At 52.1% G+C, this 15,948-nt stretch overlaps 8 protein-coding genes across 8 annotated transcripts; 6 read left to right on the top strand and 2 right to left on the bottom strand.

Moving 5' to 3' along the window:
• Positions 1-465: 465 nt before the first annotated feature.
• Positions 466-1,205, top strand: AYO20_03268 (hypothetical protein; the record flags this gene model as incomplete). The annotated part of the gene is made up of 2 exons (XM_022641571.1): positions 466-742; positions 793-1,205. The coding sequence occupies 2 exons, from the start codon at positions 466-468 to the stop codon at positions 1,203-1,205; spliced, it is 690 nt and encodes a 229-aa protein (XP_022502431.1).
• Positions 1,206-1,849: 644 nt separating this feature from the next.
• On the top strand, positions 1,850-2,308 carry AYO20_03267 (hypothetical protein; the record flags this gene model as incomplete). Its single annotated transcript, XM_022641570.1, has 1 exon — positions 1,850-2,308. The coding sequence occupies one exon, from the start codon at positions 1,850-1,852 to the stop codon at positions 2,306-2,308; it is 459 nt and encodes a 152-aa protein (XP_022502430.1).
• A 1,634-nt stretch (positions 2,309-3,942) lies between these two features.
• AYO20_03266 (calcium/calmodulin-dependent protein kinase) lies at positions 3,943-5,484 on the top strand (the record flags this gene model as incomplete). Its single annotated transcript, XM_022641569.1, has 4 exons — positions 3,943-3,952; positions 4,132-4,391; positions 4,445-4,601; positions 4,652-5,484. The coding sequence occupies 4 exons, from the start codon at positions 3,943-3,945 to the stop codon at positions 5,482-5,484; spliced, it is 1,260 nt and encodes a 419-aa protein (XP_022502429.1).
• Positions 5,485-6,190: 706 nt separating this feature from the next.
• AYO20_03265 (hypothetical protein) lies at positions 6,191-7,122 on the top strand (the record flags this gene model as incomplete). The annotated part of the gene is made up of 2 exons (XM_022641568.1): positions 6,191-6,804; positions 6,921-7,122. The coding sequence occupies 2 exons, from the start codon at positions 6,191-6,193 to the stop codon at positions 7,120-7,122; spliced, it is 816 nt and encodes a 271-aa protein (XP_022502428.1).
• A 1,307-nt stretch (positions 7,123-8,429) lies between these two features.
• Positions 8,430-9,290, top strand: AYO20_03264 (hypothetical protein; the record flags this gene model as incomplete). Its single annotated transcript, XM_022641567.1, has 1 exon — positions 8,430-9,290. The coding sequence occupies one exon, from the start codon at positions 8,430-8,432 to the stop codon at positions 9,288-9,290; it is 861 nt and encodes a 286-aa protein (XP_022502427.1).
• An 886-nt stretch (positions 9,291-10,176) lies between these two features.
• AYO20_03263 (hypothetical protein) lies at positions 10,177-11,438 on the bottom strand (the record flags this gene model as incomplete). Its single annotated transcript, XM_022641566.1, has 2 exons — positions 10,177-11,349; positions 11,415-11,438. 2 exons carry the CDS (start codon positions 11,436-11,438, stop codon positions 10,177-10,179), a joined length of 1,197 nt encoding a protein of 398 aa, XP_022502426.1.
• A 2,219-nt stretch (positions 11,439-13,657) lies between these two features.
• On the bottom strand, positions 13,658-14,103 carry AYO20_03262 (rRNA-processing protein cgrA; the record flags this gene model as incomplete). Its single annotated transcript, XM_022641565.1, has 2 exons — positions 13,658-13,944; positions 13,995-14,103. 2 exons carry the CDS (start codon positions 14,101-14,103, stop codon positions 13,658-13,660), a joined length of 396 nt encoding a protein of 131 aa, XP_022502425.1.
• A 650-nt stretch (positions 14,104-14,753) lies between these two features.
• Positions 14,754-15,830, top strand: AYO20_03261 (hypothetical protein; the record flags this gene model as incomplete). The annotated part of the gene is made up of 1 exon (XM_022641564.1): positions 14,754-15,830. The coding sequence occupies one exon, from the start codon at positions 14,754-14,756 to the stop codon at positions 15,828-15,830; it is 1,077 nt and encodes a 358-aa protein (XP_022502424.1).
• Between the last annotated feature and the right edge of the window lie 118 nt (positions 15,831-15,948).

The following is a 15,948-nucleotide window of genomic DNA, read 5'->3' as shown; positions in this document are numbered from 1 at the left end:
CCCCCTCACTGGGGTTTAGTGGTTCCGAGGTTGCTTGTTGGCGATGCTGCTTGATGGAGAGGGTGGCTACCCAAGCGCCGAGCATAAAGAGACGTGAACTGGAAGTGTTTCGATCAATACGGGGATCTTCCACATCCACCTAGTCATCATTATACTACGACCACTCTCATCTCACCAGAAAGATGACTGAATTTGCATTCGGTAAGAACCAGGTTGTCTCTCATTGCATATTTCCGACAAAGGCTGACACTCATGTGTAAAACATAGTGACGGGCGGAGCCAGTGGCATTGGCCGAGGGGTGGCGGAAATGCTAGTGAAAAACAAGTATTTACATCCGTTCTTTGTCCACAACCGCCTACCATAGGCCATTATCTGACCAGTCACTTAGTATCAAAGTTTTCATCGTGGATAGAGACCTCGACGGAGCCCAAAAAGTTGTGGATGAGCTAAACAAGGGTTCTCAGATGGCCAAATGTGCTCAGGTCGACGCGGCCAGCTGGAATTCGCAGGTGAAAGCCTTCAGTCAGGCTGTGGCAGACTTTGGCCGGATCGATTACGTCTATCCCATTGCAGGCATCGGCGAACGCGCGTGGATTCCCAACGACCCTTCCATGACTGGCTTCGTGCAGCCTGATCTGACCACCCTTGATATCGACCTGACGGGTGTTCTGTACACTGTGGCACTGGCTGTGCAACAATTCAGGAAGCAGCAACCAGGAAAGAACGGGTTCAGGGGCAAGAGTAAGTGTTCTGACCATTTTGCAGGGGGTTGCGAGCTAATCGTTTGTCAGTTGGGTGTGTCGCCAGCGTCTGCGGGCTATACTGCTGTCCCACGATTCCTGTGTATACTGCAGCCAAACATGGTGTCGTCGGGTTGGTCAGGAGCTACGGCAAATACTTGCCAGAAGAGAAGATCACGATGAACGCAGCATGCCCAAATGTAGTTCGTACCAATATCTCTGCCGGAGAATTTTACGAGAAGCTGGACAAGGAGGGATTGTTGACGCCCATCGAAGGGGTTATTGGGGTTTTTGAGAAGCTGCTAGGGTCGGACGCGACGTCCGGAGAGACGTTTGAGATAGGGCCCAACTATAAAGACCAGGGAGCAGTACCACGAAAGGGCATTGAGTGGCTGGACAAGGAAACAGAGCGGTGCTTCGAGTTGCTGTACCACAGATCCCACCCGCTGCATGAGCCTCGTTGAGCAAACGGTCTGAGGGCTTGAGATGGGTGACCACTTGTTCATACAGACTCTGAGTTGTATTAGTTACTCTGTCAATGAATTTTCCTGATATGAGGAATGCCTGCCGAGTAACCAATGTAGTATTCGGAGATGGTGCTCCCCCACAAAAGCGCTTTGACAGTGACGTAACTGATAACAACGGTCCAGACAAGGCTGCATATCGACAAACTACCTAGGAAGCAAGTGTCCCGAGCTCTCACTACCAAATTGCGGGTGGCTGCGGCGAGCAATCCGTTCGCTGACGTTGCCGTCTCCCCTCCTCCGTTTTCTCCGCCAATATTATGTACGGAGTACTACCAAGTAACATGTATGAGTAGCGAGCTACCTCAATTCACCCCGTCCACCATTGGCATCGTCGTGTTTTGAAGCTCGTTTGCTGAGATACACGTTGAATCGAGCTATTTCTCTTCTACTTCTAGCCGAGAGCTCTGAGACTGTTTACTTGTGAGCAAGCTGGTATCCTAACCATTGAGCAGCCTCTTGCTGTACTTGTGAGATCCATTCTTCCGTATAGCTGAGACGTAGGTCCTTCCTTGCCTGCTTACCGATCCCATCCTCCCTCTCTCACACACACAACACTACCTCCACAAACAACAACGAAAACCATGGCAGCCATCCACCGACCCGCGCATCTCACACACCACGCGGCCAAGCTCGCCTCGGCGGCCTGCTTCGAAAAGGCCCAAGCTATCGGCATGCCGATGAACATCGCCATCGTGGACGCCTCGCTCTATCTCCTCCACTTTGAGCGCATGCCCGGCGCCAAACTCACCTCGGTCGACATCGCCATGAACAAGGCCTTCACCGCCGCGGGTCACCGCGCCCCGACCTCGGTCTACAAGGAGAACGTGTGGCCCGGCGGTCCGGCGTTTGGGCTCAACAGCAGCAACAACGGCAGGTTCATGTATGTGGCGGGCGGGATCCCGATTGTCGTGGACGGCGAGGTCGTGGGCGCGATTGGGTGCAGCACGGGCACGCCGGCGCAGGACACCGAAGTCGCGCAGGCGGGTGTTGATGCCGTGATGGCCTACGTCAAGAAAACGCAGTCAAGGCCAAAGCTGTAAAGAATTCGAATGTCTATATCCTGGGGCCGGAAGGTTGCATCGGCTATTTTGTTCCAACAACCTTGCCCACATCATGACGAGATGACGGATAACGGGCAACGGGCAACGAGGAGATATCCTGCGATGCATCACATGTTAAGTTGACGTGCGAGAGAGTGTGGGCAGCACACCCCCATTCCCGAACACCATCTATGGTCCTCCTAACACGCCAAACTGGGACGGAGAACAACTGATGCCTGCCTGCCTGTGTTCATATGGGCCGATTTATAAAAGAAAAAATAGTTTTTAGTGATGATTGCAGTTGCATTGCAGGCTTGGAAAGAGCAAAGGGAAACCGGTGTTTGGGGGGATGTACAGAGATACAAAACACACTTTTTCGGGGAGAGTCACTTCACTCAACTCACTCACTCACGCTACCTACCTACCTACCTATGTCTGCCTGATGACCTAAGATACACTTCTAGTCCTGGCGGTCCTAATGTAGAAAGAATTGTAGTGTTTAAGGATGATTGGGTAGTCAATCCACGTGATCTAGACTACCTTATTTCCTGAATGGAACCAGGTCTATCACGCTAGAAAATCTTGAGGTTACGTGGCGGACCTGAACCTTTGGCGTTGTGAATGTACTCGATAAATTGCAGTCATAAGTGACAGCAAATGATTCGAATGTGCTCTTATGACAAGGGCAGTTGAATAGGGGAGAAAGAAGCCCTTCCTCTTGCTCTGGCTCTCGAGATCTTTGTCGCTGCTTGATCAAAAGCGCTGGGCGAGGTGGATCAATGGAAGGATTTTGGCAGGCGGGAGGTAGGATTTTGGATCAAGAACTGGTGCGGCTAAGGGGTTGATGGTGAGACCCAAGGCTGGAAGTCCTGTCCTGAAGAGTGTAATTAAGCCTTGCAACGGGGTTTTGGGTCTTCTGTGCGTGTATAAGTATACTGTGCTGGCGCATGACCATCCATTTGTGACACAATTCCACAGTCTTGGGGGGGTGTTGTCTATCATACCAGAATCGCTACACCTCAAGTGGCTACATGGAGGAGCTCGTATAGACCGAAGATGGACTTTTCAGCCCAGCGACTTCTGGCTGCCGGATTGGTGAATAGCCTAGGCCTGAACCCTGCAACAGCCGCCACCGCTGCACCTAGCGAACCTCAGCTGGGAGCTTGAATCCTCCCCTTTCTGGGCTCTCGTGGCCCCCTCTTGCAGCTGCTCCCTCTCGTGCTCCGCCACGAAATGGCCCCCAATGGGTTGCAGGCAAGAGGGTGACCTTCTGCCAGCGAACCTGTAACTTCCACTCTTTGTCACAATTTATTTTCCTGTTAACTCAGATCAAGTGTCTGCAGGCATTTTTCTCTTCTGCTCTGACCGTCCCTGCACTCTTGTCCTACCTCTCTCGTGGGACTGTGCTAGACCAACCTCAATCGCTGTCACCCGCGCCAGGCCTACCCCGCAGTCTCTCAAAAGACCTTTACGTGTGGCTGCAACCGCGTTACGAGACAGGAGAAGACCTGGGGGAATACAATACCGTCCTTCCTCTGGTGCTCATAGCAAGATCCTACCTCGTCTCTCCGTCGCTTAAACCTTGGAGGAGTGTCAAGACTGTCATTGCAGGCGTGGCCTGAACTGTTGCAAACATGAGCGCATGTGAGTCCCTGCAATCCCCCTCAACCACACCTCAATATCTTTGGTTTCCTACAAATTATGGACGATTGTGTGTGGCAGGCCTCCTGGCCTTGTCTCTGGACCTTGGGACTCGGCCGAAACGCTGAGTTCTCTCAATGCGTTCAATTGTCGGCGAGTCGAGGCTGATGTGCAATAAACAGTCTCTGGTATGATGAACAAGCTGCAAGGCCAGCCTGACAGCTACGATAAGAAAGCCAAATACCGCTTCGGAAAGACGCTGGGAGCAGGAACCTATGGCATCGTTCGGGAGGCGGAGGTCGGCGGAGAAAAGGTCGCTGTGAAGATTATTCTCAAAAAGAGTGTCAAGGGTAATGAGCAGATGGTATACGACGAGTTGCAGATGCTGCAAACCCTGAGTCATCCACACATTGTACAATTCGTCGACTGGTTTGAGTCGAGGGTAAGACTTGCACTCCTGTGCAATCAATGTGGCAGGAGACTGACAAGAGACAGGACAAGTTCTACATCGTGACCCAACTGGCCACTGGTGGAGAGCTATTCGATCGCATCTGTGACAAGGGCAAATTTACGGAGAAAGATGCCTCGCAGACCATTAAGCAGGTCCTCGAGGCGGTCGATTATCTTCATGAGCGAAACATTGTCCATCGAGGTAGGAACAAAGCCTTTTTGCCTGCAACGCTTTCTGATCGACTCCTACAGATCTGAAGCCAGAAAACCTTCTCTATCTCACCAGAGATCCTGATTCCCAGCTTGTCCTTGCCGACTTTGGTATCGCGAAAACACTAGAGGGTCCAGGTGCTGTCCTCACCTCGATGGCTGGATCTTTTGGCTACGCCGCCCCCGAAGTTATGCTCAAACAAGGTCATGGCAAGGCTGTGGACATGTGGTCTATGGGAGTGATTACTTACACTTTGCTCTGCGGCTATTCTCCTTTCCGCTCTGAGAATCTTGCGGACCTCGTGGACGAATGCAAGAGCGGTCGGATTATCTTCCACGAGCGGTACTGGAAGGATGTCAGCAAGGATGCCAAAGAATTCATCTTGACACTATTGCAGCCGGAACCCAAGCGACGGGCGACGAGTAAAGAAGCACTCAAACATATCTGGCTGACTGGTGAGACGGCTTCGGATCACGATCTCTTGCCAGAGATCCGATCATACCTGGCGAAGATGAAGTTGAAGCGCGGTATCGAGCTCGTCAAACTGGCCAACCGAATCGACGCCCTCAAGATGCAGGACGAAGAAGACCCCGGTTCGCCCGACTCAAACGACATACCTGCAAACGCACAAAATGCTGCCGGCTTAGCGGTGAAGAACCACGTCCGGGGAGTTTCTCCTGGACGAGGTCTTGCCACAAATGAAACAGGAGAGAGGAGACCTCTGAGCAATGCTGCAAAGAGTGCAATTTTCCGAGAAGTCGTTCTAGCCAAAGTCAGGGAGATGAAGGATAAGGAAAAGACAGACAAGCTTGTTGCGGATATCACAAAGGAACATGAAAGGAGGAAGAGCTTCACTGGTGCACGCCCTCAATGAAGATGGCGATATTGGCAGGAGATTCCTGGGCCAAACGATCGACCACTTTGGCCGTAACCAAATTTGTCCGGTGTCGACAGGTTGGAACGACATTGTTAACGATGCCATCACAACACCCTATTGTTAGTGGTGATGATGATGGTTCTCAGTATGTTATTCACGGGCGACGATCATGAGCTTTGTTATCTGGCGGCATGAAGCCGCTTTTCGAGCCGAGTGTTGATTGCTTCGGAGTGACTTCAGGGCGTAGCGTCAAAATTCATACTTTGTTCACAGGCGCCATGTCGATATTTCGTATTCGGACCGCTGGCTGTAACAAGAATCACATCCATCCACCTAATGACGATCTTCATCGGACTGAGCTATACCGAAGCCCGTGCAGAACATGTATTGTAACATTCTCCTCACCTCACCAATACCCATGCATGTTACCCTGACGAGGGTAAGCAGGATAGGCTTTCTGCACGAGCTTCTGTCGAAAACCCCAGACCCTACTGATCATCAGCTCTCTGGAAGCTCTGGCTTTGATAAGTTCCGGACACCCAGCAGTGCTGTTGCCGGCCTGATTGTACTTTCGCCAAATTCATAGTGCTATCTGAATGTGTATAGCGAGGGGTATCTCTCACTCATTATCCCGCTCTTCTCATAGATTCACGTTCCCTGCTTTTCCCTAGGAAATCCCTATTGGAATCTGTCGAAGTTCCGGATGGCTATGGAGTTATTCTTCACAGACCGGGTCTACGCCATCTCCGGCGGCGCGAGTGGAATAGGTCTGGCGACGTCGAAACTCCTACTGAAGTACGGCGCCAAAGTCTCTATCGGGGACATTAATATACCCAGTGGCCTTCTCGCAGAGCTCGCCGGCGCCGACTCCCAGGCAGGAGAATCGGCCGAGAACAAAGACATTCTTCTGAAAAAGGTCGACGTGCGGTCTCGCGCCGACGTCGATTCGTGGATCGCCGAGACGGTGGAAAGATTCGGAAAGCTGGACGGGGCGGCAAACCTCGCGGGCACGATTCCCAAGGACCACAACATCGGGGGCATTGAAGACGTCGATGACGACCAGTGGCGCTTCGTCTTCGACGTCAATGTGCACGGCATGATGAACTGCCTGCGAGCACAGCTCAAGGTCATTGGGAAAGACGCGAAAGGGGGACAGGGAGAAGGAGGCGCCGTCGTCAACGCGGGGAGTGGCCTGAGTCTCCAGGGCAGGGAGTACACGACCGCATACACGGCGAGTAAACATGCGGTACTGGGCATGACGAGGTGTGTGGCCAAGGAGGTGGGCAAGAGGGGAGTCCGTGTCAACTGTGTCGCGCCGTGAGTTTGTCCCTTCTATATCCCCCAATCCCCCTTATTTTTTTTTCCGTTTACGCATGAAGAATCGCAAAGAGAAACATCTCGCTGATTGTGATTGTGATTGTTTTTGCCCCCAGGGGCTTCACAAACACCCCGCTGATGAAGCAATCCATGGCGATATCCGAAGGTTCGGCGTCGGCAGAGGACTTTTCGACTACCGCCCTCGGCAGGATGGCACAGCCGGTCGAGATTGCCGACACGATCGTCTATCTGCTGAGTGACAAGGCGAGTTTCGTGACGGGGGCCTGTGTTTCTGTCGACGGAGGGTGGTTTTGTTGAAATATACACACACCAGAGAGAGAGGAATTGGATTGGAACGGAATCTTCCCTTTTGCTTCGCCTCCTGTACCTTACTTCTGCGTCTCGAGGGGACATCACGATCGTAATCACATCAGGACCAAGCCCGGTGGTCTCTCGTATGTATCGACCCCCTTCTAGAAATGTTCATGATAAATGTACGAGGTAGTATATACTCCTTTGAATGGGAGATCGAGTAGGGAGTCGGCGCCTTGCTCATTGTCATTGGTGGACAGCGAAATCGCCGAGATCGGGCGAGCGGGCACAACCTTCATTCTACTTGCATTACTCGGTACTCAAGAACGAAAAACCTAACTACCACGTACGCTTCAATCCTAGAGGATGAGCGAAGGCCGCTTTGACCTGATCTTTGACTGGGCCTTTGGCTGAGCATCACTACGCTCTCCCTGAGGCACTCCCTGAGCAAAATAAGAGAGACCAAAATTTGGCCCCAAGTATCGGCTAAACGTGCCTCTTGGGCGTCAGGGAACCTCGAGGACGTCCAGCTACCTGTCGCTAATCTCGTGGGAAATCTACATCGGCTTCGCACAGGAGTAAATTGCGTATCATATGTTGAAGTCGCTAGTACAGTAGAAGTGCCCTACTCTTCGTCGAGGTCCAGCTAAGGGGGACTACAAGGGAGCAGTGAGATCTTGGTCCATTGTCGGAGGTAGGGACCGACTCATTCTGCGAAACTTCGAGCGGAATCTGTGTATATTGGGCAAATAAATGTAAAAGTTGTCACTTGGCCGGCCCGAGCGCGGATAGTCATAGGTGAGTCGAACGAGAGAGTGACGTGCTTGTCTGTTCGAGGTAAATCTGATTGCAGTCAAGGCGCATCTGCCAGTCTCGAACCCTTCTACCTGCGTGATTCTGTGTCGCTTTGTCGTGCCCGCCCGATGTCTTTGCAGAGTCTCGGTATCTCAAACCAGTCGATGCTAGAGGCGATGACTGATCTTTACTGTAATGAGCTCTGCTCTAATTTGCTTCGCAGAATCATTCTCTGCGAAGGTTGAAGTTGTAAATTCGAAGAGTCAATGCATTGACAAGGCTGAGTAGGCAGGCAGGGTGAGACGAGTGGTGAGAGTCATGATTGGAGGTTGACGATCACGTGAGAACAAAGCATGGGATAATGGCTTGGCAGGCTCAAATGCCGATGAGCCGATTAAAGGGCAAGCAGCGAATCAGAATAGGTTTCTTCCAAAGTACCGAGTTAACGAGTATAAGCTGTGCTTTCCCCCTCGCACTTTGTTGTCCGGACTACACACTTGGGATGATGTGCTGCTAACATGTCGGTTCAGCGTGCGATCTCGCGCGCCTCTCGTGCACTTGTTCCCTCGAGTTCCCTTTCTCCTGCGTCCAGGTACTACTCCTCCGCACCCCGGCCCGCAACAGAGGAATCTAAGAGTGCGCTCCCCCCTCGCTGGCTCTCAGACACCAAAACCCGTATTGGGCGATGCATCACCTTCGGTCTCCCCCCGAAGCTGGTCGAGGAGGCCGGCCAGGTCCTGCAGGTCCTGGCCCGAGACTGGCGAGAGCTCCTCGCAGGCAGTGAGGGCTACCTGACCTCGGAGAAAAGAGCGGGCTTACACAGGCAGAAGATCGTTTGGGGCGAACAAGACGCCATGGGCCACATGAACAACACGATGTACGTCCGCCACGCGGAGAGTGGACGGTGCAACTGGGTCCGCAACTACAGTAGCCACGTTGACCCGGCTCACAAGCAACGATGGGAAGATTTGATATCCTCCAAGGGCATCGGGTTGATCCTGAAGAGCATAACCGTCGACTTCAAATTCCCCATGAAATGGCCAGACCGGGTCTCTGTCTACCACAAGCTTCGGTATCGGCCGGACGAGTCTACAGATTCCTTGATCCTGGACGTGTTGATCATGTCCGAGGTACGCCAGCGTCCGGCAGCTCGGTGCTTGGAAGATGTGGTAGTGTACGACTACAGGGTGGGAAAGAAGAGTACCCTGGAACCGTTCATGCTCGAGGAATTGAAGAAGACGTTTGATTTACAAGAGGCTGCGAAGAAGGAGAATCATACCAAGATCGAATGGATTGAGGAGCGCGTGAGGAGCCTCGAGACCGGATCCTGGGATAGACATGATGCGAAGGAAGACCTTGGAAGCGCCGCAAGGCAATGATCATGAACCTCACTCGCATGAGAAGGGACCAATAGTCCTCCCGGCTGTACTGCGAGCTGGCAACGGTTAGCGCCATGGCTTCTGCCTTCCATCACTGGCACGACTTCTGTGAAAATGGTGGTGGTCATGATGCTGCAGGCAAGGTTGTCCTCTCCCCAACGTCACTGATCGGATGTGTGCAGGGGCCCGGATGCATGCATCTAGGCCTCAGCTGCTGAGATTCGAGGGAGGAGGATCCTTATCTCGAGTCAAGTGCCCAGTCCCTGTTCCCGATACAATGGCAAATGCCCCCCGCTCGAGGTTGGAGAGTCAACCCCCGGTCGTCATACAACGCAATCGAGTTCTAAAAGGCCCCCAAGGCCCAAAACCTTCAGCGTCGATATCACCCCACCCCTAAACGACGAACTATCTTCGACGATCCTAATTCTAGGGGCATGGAGCTCCCAAAGGGAGAGTCAAGTCACGGTTCATACCCGTCCAGGATCTTCACACCTTGTGACGGTTCTTGAGAGGCAAAGAGGCTGCTTGGATGCTTGCCACGAGCGCTTGTGGGGCGTTGCGTGGTCAATGAACTAGGATTCAAGTCTATATTCGTGGATGAATTCCGCCTGTGGATCACGGTTCCGATATATCAACCAAAGATGGTTCTGAAAATATAACGAATAGACAGCATGTAGACAGTAGATATACGATTTATAAAGTGCAGCAAACCTCCAACAACAAACTATAGTTTATGGCATAATGTTATTTCTGTCCTGCGCAATTTGCTGCCTGGGTCGGATCCATTATCCGACTTGATAACCTGTCTACTCGTCCCAAACCTTTGGCGCCAAAAGCAACTCGTTACCCAAAGCTGGATGATCGCCCAACAGAGATTCCGCCAAAATTAGTCGTCCCGGTGGTGACTTCTTTTGATACTTCCAAACCTTTTCTTCAGTCCTCCACTCAGCCTCTTGCTGATGCTTCCACTTCTTCCGAGCCCCTGGCCGTCGTCCCAGCCTGATCGATCTGCAGTTGGTGGAACAGGACCGCTCGAGCTCCTGTTGCGATTTTTCATTTCAATGCCGGTGTTGCCATTGGCTTTCTGCTCCTCGTCGGAGATTTTGTGCTCCTTCAGAGCCTTTTCTAAACTGTAGCTTGGTTCACCTTTGCCTTTGACGTCGCTGGGATCATATTGCACACCTGGCCATCGTTTATATGCGCCACCTTCCGGACTGCCTTCGATCATCATATTGTCGCCCTCTTCATAGCTGTAGACGTTTCCATTGCGATCCATATTCCCTGGAGCATATGCCGCTACTCCGTCGAGTGGTCTGTGGCCTCTGACGGAGTCCATGATCTTCTCCCTGGGTGTTGCCTTGAGAGCTTCTGCGTTTGAAGCCGCTACGGCCGCTAGCGGACTGTTCAACGAGTTGTTGCGGGCGAACAACGTGGCGTCGTATGGTCCGCCATGGTGATAGGCACCACCGCCAGTCATGTCAAGGTTGTCAATGATGTCCGGCTGGATGTGATGTTTTCTGGTTGTGTGGCGCGACCGATCTGCCACAGCCTTTTGCTTTGTTAGGGTATCGAGCGGCCGATGAGACATATCCCCGGGGTAGCGTTCAGAGAGGGAGCTCCCGCGTCGGCGATGACCTTTATGAGGGCTCGAGTGGCTTTCATCTCCAAAGGCTTCTTGTCTATAACTAGGAGACTGAGGCGTTGGTGGTGACCGTGGAGATTGAGGAGACTGTGTATAATGGTTGGGAGTGCCTGGAGAGGTTGCGGAGGTTGGTGGTGAAGGATACGATTGCGGAGGGTATGGCCCTTTGTTGCCCGAGATAGGAGAATAACCATTGCTGTTCAGGGAAGCAGACCTCTTGATCTCAGTTGTGGTGCTGTTGGAAATGGAGTTCTTGCGGTACGGGTTGTTCTTTGAGAGGCGTCTTCCGATAAGTTGCTTTGATTGAGGGGAAGCCTTGACAGGAGCGACAGTCGCACCGGGTCGGAAAGTGTTCCCTGGACCATCTTCTTGAGACGGTTCTGGTGCATTCAACGGATCAAGCAGGTACTTGGTAGCCTGGACAGAAAATGCGTCAGTCTTGCGCCCTACTGATTTATTGTGAACCTAGATAGGTCACATACCCAATTTTTGTCGCCTGTATCCATGGTCCAAGCTCGCACATGCGCAAATTCGTGGGGTTGAAAGAGGTCTCGTCAATTAGTCCTGCGGTAAGAATAGAGAATAACAAAGGAATCAGAAAACGGCTATCTCAGCTTACACGAAGTGAAAAGCTTAAGAGGGATTCTTCCCACCTATACGCATTGAGCGAGGTCAGGTATAATTGGAGGTTTAAAGGAAGTACAACGGAGCAAGGCGGGCAACAAACCCTGCTACCGATGTCATGGTGGAGAGCAGCCTGGAGGAAGAGTCCCTCGCAAGGTCGGCGGGGCTGATAGCCAACAGGTCTGGACTCCAGGGTGCGGACTTGGGACACACTAGGCACCAAAGCCACCCTGTCATTGGGCTTGTGTCTCGACGTCATGCACTAAAGTTAAGGCTCAAGGGGATAAACTTCAACAGCGACTTCTTCATGGTGCATTAAGACACTTGTATCGAGTACCTCGTCGAGAAGTGGTTTTATGCATTTGCTCTATATTACAATCCTGAAGTCGACATATTTGTGCTTGAGATTCCCTGTTTCTCCGGGCATGCCGGTCCCGAAGGTCATACGAGTGCAGAATTTCTGATTTGCACCTGTGAATATCCTCCTGCGGGAACGACTAGTGGACGATATGCACAACTGAGACATTGTCCTCGTCACCACACCACGTTAATCATTTCCACCTGCCTCCAAGCCACCAAACCTCAACATTGCTTGCTCAGCGCTCCCCTGTGATCGTCACAGGTTCCAAGGATCCGAACCTGCTCAACCCCGGCCAACCTCCCAACCCTATTCGCAAGATCTCGTCCTATCATCAAGCTTCGATACACGGCTTGGCAGGCACATTGGCCCTTGAGCCATGTGCGTTTCTCAGGCTATTGCTGAACCTTGACCATGGTCCTTGTTGACTATCCAGATTCGAGCTCTGAAAGTGAAGATCAAGGCACAACTAAAGAGCCTATAAAGCAAAGGTGTGGGAAACGGAAAGCTGAGCGCGTGGAATCAGAGGGACGGGAGTCCAGTGGGCGCAAACCTCCTCCGCCGCCCTTGCCAAGTTCTTTTCACTCGCTTTACGCAACCAACGTAAGAAGTTCGACGACCGATGACCCTTCCTTGCACGCTGGTCGCACGCGTCAAGTCCCCCATGCGGTAGGTAATTGGCCCACTCATGTCTACCTCGAGTGGTATCCATCACAGTGCGACCTTGCGACCCTCGATACAGTGGTACAGAAAGCAGGTCTGGCATTAGGAAGTACGAATGAAGGCTCGAAAACCGATATACACAGCTTCCTACACTCTGACTTGGGCGCACCCTTACCACTTCACATCAGCCTATCCGCGCCCCTTGTGTTAAGGACGGAGCAAAAGGAACAATTCCATGCCCGCCTCGAATCAAGGTTGAGGGAGGGGCGTATCCAGCCATTCAGGGTCGAGGTGTCAGGACTCGACTGGGTACCGAATCACGACAAAACAAGGTTCTTCTTGGTTTTGAAGCTTGTGAAGCCTGAAAACGATGAATTAAACAGGTTGCTGTCAATATGTAATGTGGTTGCCCGGCAATTCAACCTCCCTCAACTCTATGAAGGACCCTACGACACCCCTAAAGGTCTGAAGTCGCTGCAAGCGAGCAAGACAACACGCAAACTGACTGATAAGTCGGATGCCTTTCATATCAGCATAGCTTGGACTCTTGATGAGCCGGACGATAGAGCCAGGCAAGAGCTCATCCGTCTTGTCGATGACAAGTTGCGAGCTCTGAAGGTGAGCTTCCAACTTCTCAAGCTCAAAATCGGGAATACTGTGATCGATAGTCCCTTTACAGCCAGTTGTGGTGGGAACCAGGAATGACAACCATATCGATTCGGTTGTCTGGTAAGAAGGGTGACTTCCCGCATCTGTCTTTCCCGTCACAAACCTTCGACCTCTGCAGCTTTATGCTCAACTGCGAACACACAGCTCGGCACAAACGAAGGGTCTCGAGTCTGCAACTCCCTCGACACACCGACTCGTCTGACACGAGCACTCGGCGATAGTGCTTCTGGCTGGGGAATGGTGCGCTGTTGGACCTGAACAAGCTAGAAAGCCCATCGTGACTACCACAGGGGTATTTTGCTGTTCTCTCAGCCGCGACTTGTGAGGAGACATATGGCGAGCAGTCCGGTCAACTTTGAAGAGATATTCGTGACTGGGCTGCCAGTTGTAGTTTCAGTCCAACACAATCCCTCAACTTTTCAGCAGTTTATTCCTTTTCTCTCTTCGCTTCCTCCTCTCGACCAATTTCTGGTGCATTTTCTCTGCCATCTTCTCATACCGTTCTTTCTCCTCTTTAGCTTTCCGTCTGTCCTTGATGGCCTGTATCCGTCGATTCCGCTCGGCTTCTTTTTCTTCTTTCATTTCTTGTTCGCGGGCCTTGGTGGCTTGTTTGAGCATATCGAGTTCTTTTCGTTTGGCATATGCTGTCTGGCCTGCGGTAGGGCGGAAAGGTTTCTTGGGAGCGTGCCAGTTCTTGCCTGCATATCCAGTGAGTCTCATAGAATACATTTCAATTGATGTAGCGTACCATTGACCCTCATCCCGACTTTTTGGACAGAATCAGTTGATGTTTTTGGGTGGGATGATTCTGCTAGCGGAGATGTTGCCCCAGCCGGCGGTAGCTCGACAACAGACATTTTGTTCGTTGGTCCAAGTGGTAAGGGGCTGATAGTACCCAGTGCGCCTCTAAGCCCAGACTCAGAAGGTATCCCTTTCGAAGAACAGTGCACAGGACAAGGTCCACGTTTGCGAACATTTGTAGTGGAGGCTAGCAATAATATTTCTTATCTTATCAAGATCTGCGCAGTGCAGAAAGAGGCGGGTCTGACGCAGTCATTTACGGCAAAGCTTCAAAGGGCATCACTTGCTTGGAGTCTTGTCCTTGTTGCTGTCAGACTCTTGATTCTTTTAGCGCATGCGACTTTTCCTCATCGCCTCTGTTTGTCCACAAAATCTTTTTCGCCATTCACTCCACTCCTCAACGTACAACTGGCGGACCCCTCGATTGCCAGGTTTTGAAAGATGAATGCAACACTTCATGGGCTCTTCTGAACTGCGCCCAGCCCATCCTGCCATGCATTAGCAGTTTTGTGCTTGATCACTGACACAGAAAATTTTCTCGACTAACATCCTGCTGGTGTGTCACTGCGCTTTATACTCCGCTCCATTTTCGCAAACGACACCGACACCGCTCTTCCCTCGCTCCGCGGAGCCCCTCTCACACAGATACCGCAATATGTTACAACGATAGCATTTTCTCGTCCCTTCTCCTCCCTTTATCCTCTGCATGGCAGCCTTCAAAGATGAGCTACAGTCAGTCGCTGGCTTCGACCAGAGCAATGGTCAGAATCCCAGCACATCTACCCGCCGAGAGTCGGAGGCCGTGCATACCCCTCCAAGCCAAGGCCTGGAAGCGCTCAAGGACATAGTCTATGGATCAACAGCTGGAATACTGGGAAAATTTGTCGAATACCCCTTCGATACGGTCAAAGTTCGACTACAGTCCCAACCGCACGAGGCTGGCGCAGTCCCGCGGCTGCAAGGACCCCTTGATGCCTTCTCCGCTGCATTTCGATCGCCTGAAGGGCCTGTTGTGTCTCTGTATAGGGGAATCAGTGCCCCCTTGCTCGGTGCTGCGATAGAGACGTCCTCGTTGTTCTTCAGCTATCGAATCGCCCAGGATATCATTGTGGAGGCAACACCGTCACTGCGCGCGCAACGAGATCGAAATCCTCACGGCAAGGTCGAACTCCCCTTCTCCTACCTCGTTGCTTGTGGTGCCGCCTCAGGAGCATTTACGTCTCTCCTTCTTACACCGATCGAACTCATAAAATGCAAGATGCAAGTCCCATTGGCCCCGTCCAACCTCGCCTCACAGCTGGGGTACTCGACGACTCGGCCACCCGGCCCCATGCAGCTCATCACCACAATCTTTCGCACCCAAGGGCTGCTTGGTTTCTGGCATGGACAGCTGGGCACACTTATCCGCGAAACAGGTGGCTCGGCCGCGTGGTTCGGCTCTTATGAGGCTGTTAAAATGTTGTTCCTCCGCTCGGACCCTACTGTGAAGCAAGTATCAGACGTCAAAGTGTGGCAGCAGATGGCGGCGGGAGCAGCGGCAGGGATGTCTTACAACTTCGTATTCTACCCCGCCGACACGATCAAGTCACGCATGCAGACTTGCAGCACCGATATTGTCGCTGGACAGAAGAAACTAACCTTTCTTTCCACTGGTCGAGACTTATGGCGAGAACAGGGACTCAAGGGATTCTATCGAGGCTGCGGCATCACGGTGTTCCGTGCGGCGCCAAGTTCAGCAATAATTTTCAGTATCTACGAAGCATTGCGAAAGTATTTCGGCTGATAGCATGGATGCGGCGAAACAGTCTGCCACGGCATTCTTTCCCGCCACAATTGCACTTTGCCAATGGTTGAGCAGTCAGCAAGACGGAGCCAGCGGATCAAAAGACGTGAGCATGCCC

This window comes from Fonsecaea nubica, assembly GCF_001646965.1.
Source record: "Fonsecaea nubica strain CBS 269.64 chromosome Unknown Scaff15, whole genome shotgun sequence".
In the NCBI taxonomy this organism is placed as follows: Eukaryota; Fungi; Ascomycota; class Eurotiomycetes; order Chaetothyriales; family Herpotrichiellaceae; genus Fonsecaea; species Fonsecaea nubica.
Note: the sequence above shows the minus strand (reverse complement) of the source record. Positions and strands in the feature narration are given on the sequence as shown.